The 648-nt window shown below is 51.9% G+C and overlaps 1 protein-coding gene across 1 annotated transcript in view; it reads left to right on the top strand.

Annotated features, from left to right (window-relative positions):
- The window catches only part of LOC119592603 (UNC93-like protein MFSD11), a gene marked incomplete in the record, with an annotated part of 18787 nt that overhangs the window by 8876 nt on the left and 9263 nt on the right, over positions 1 to 648 (top strand). The window contains 2 exon segments of the mRNA XM_037941487.1: positions 70 to 332; positions 482 to 604. Coding sequence (XP_037797415.1) covers positions 70 to 332; positions 482 to 604 — 386 coding nt within the window.

The following is a 648-nucleotide window of genomic DNA, read 5'->3' as shown; positions in this document are numbered from 1 at the left end:
AGGTAGGATTGGATTTGTGCGTCCTGTTTGTGTGTACGTATGCTCAGCGCCAATCTTCTCTGTGCGCAGCCTCCTCTTCGGAAACATCTTCGTGTACTACATGTTCATGGGGAAGGACACCATCGACAGCGGGACGCGCCTCGTGGTGTTCGCGGCGCTGACGGGGGTGGCGCTGGTCGGCCTGGCGATCCTGCTGGCGCTGCCCAAGCCCGGCGCCGACGGGAGCGGCCGCCAGGACGACATGGGAGGGCCGCTCAACGCCCTCAAGAAGTCCTTCGAGCTCTTCAAGACGCGAGACATGATCTTGCTGTCGGTGACCTTCTTCTACACGGGTAAAGAATTATTGATTACAGTCCGTCAGTTGTATTTACTAACATAACAAATATAGCCGTTTGTGTGTGGATGTGTCTGAAAAACAAAGCTGTCATTCATTTCTGTTGGTTCATTTATCTGTCAACTCACTCGTTCATTTCTTATACAGGTCTAGCCCTGTCCTTCTTCAGCGGCGTCTACAGCACCTGCGTTGGCTCCACACTAAGGTTTAGTGATCCCGCCCGCCTCGTTGGCATATCTGGCATGTGTCTCGGCATCGGAGAAATATCAGGTGACATTATTATACATATCTAAGGTTCGAACGCTATAATTTTC

Source organism: Penaeus monodon, chromosome 30 (genome assembly GCF_015228065.2).
Source record: "Penaeus monodon isolate SGIC_2016 chromosome 30, NSTDA_Pmon_1, whole genome shotgun sequence".
Lineage (NCBI taxonomy): Eukaryota > Metazoa > Arthropoda > Malacostraca > Decapoda > Penaeidae > Penaeus > Penaeus monodon.
Note: the sequence above shows the minus strand (reverse complement) of the source record. Positions and strands in the feature narration are given on the sequence as shown.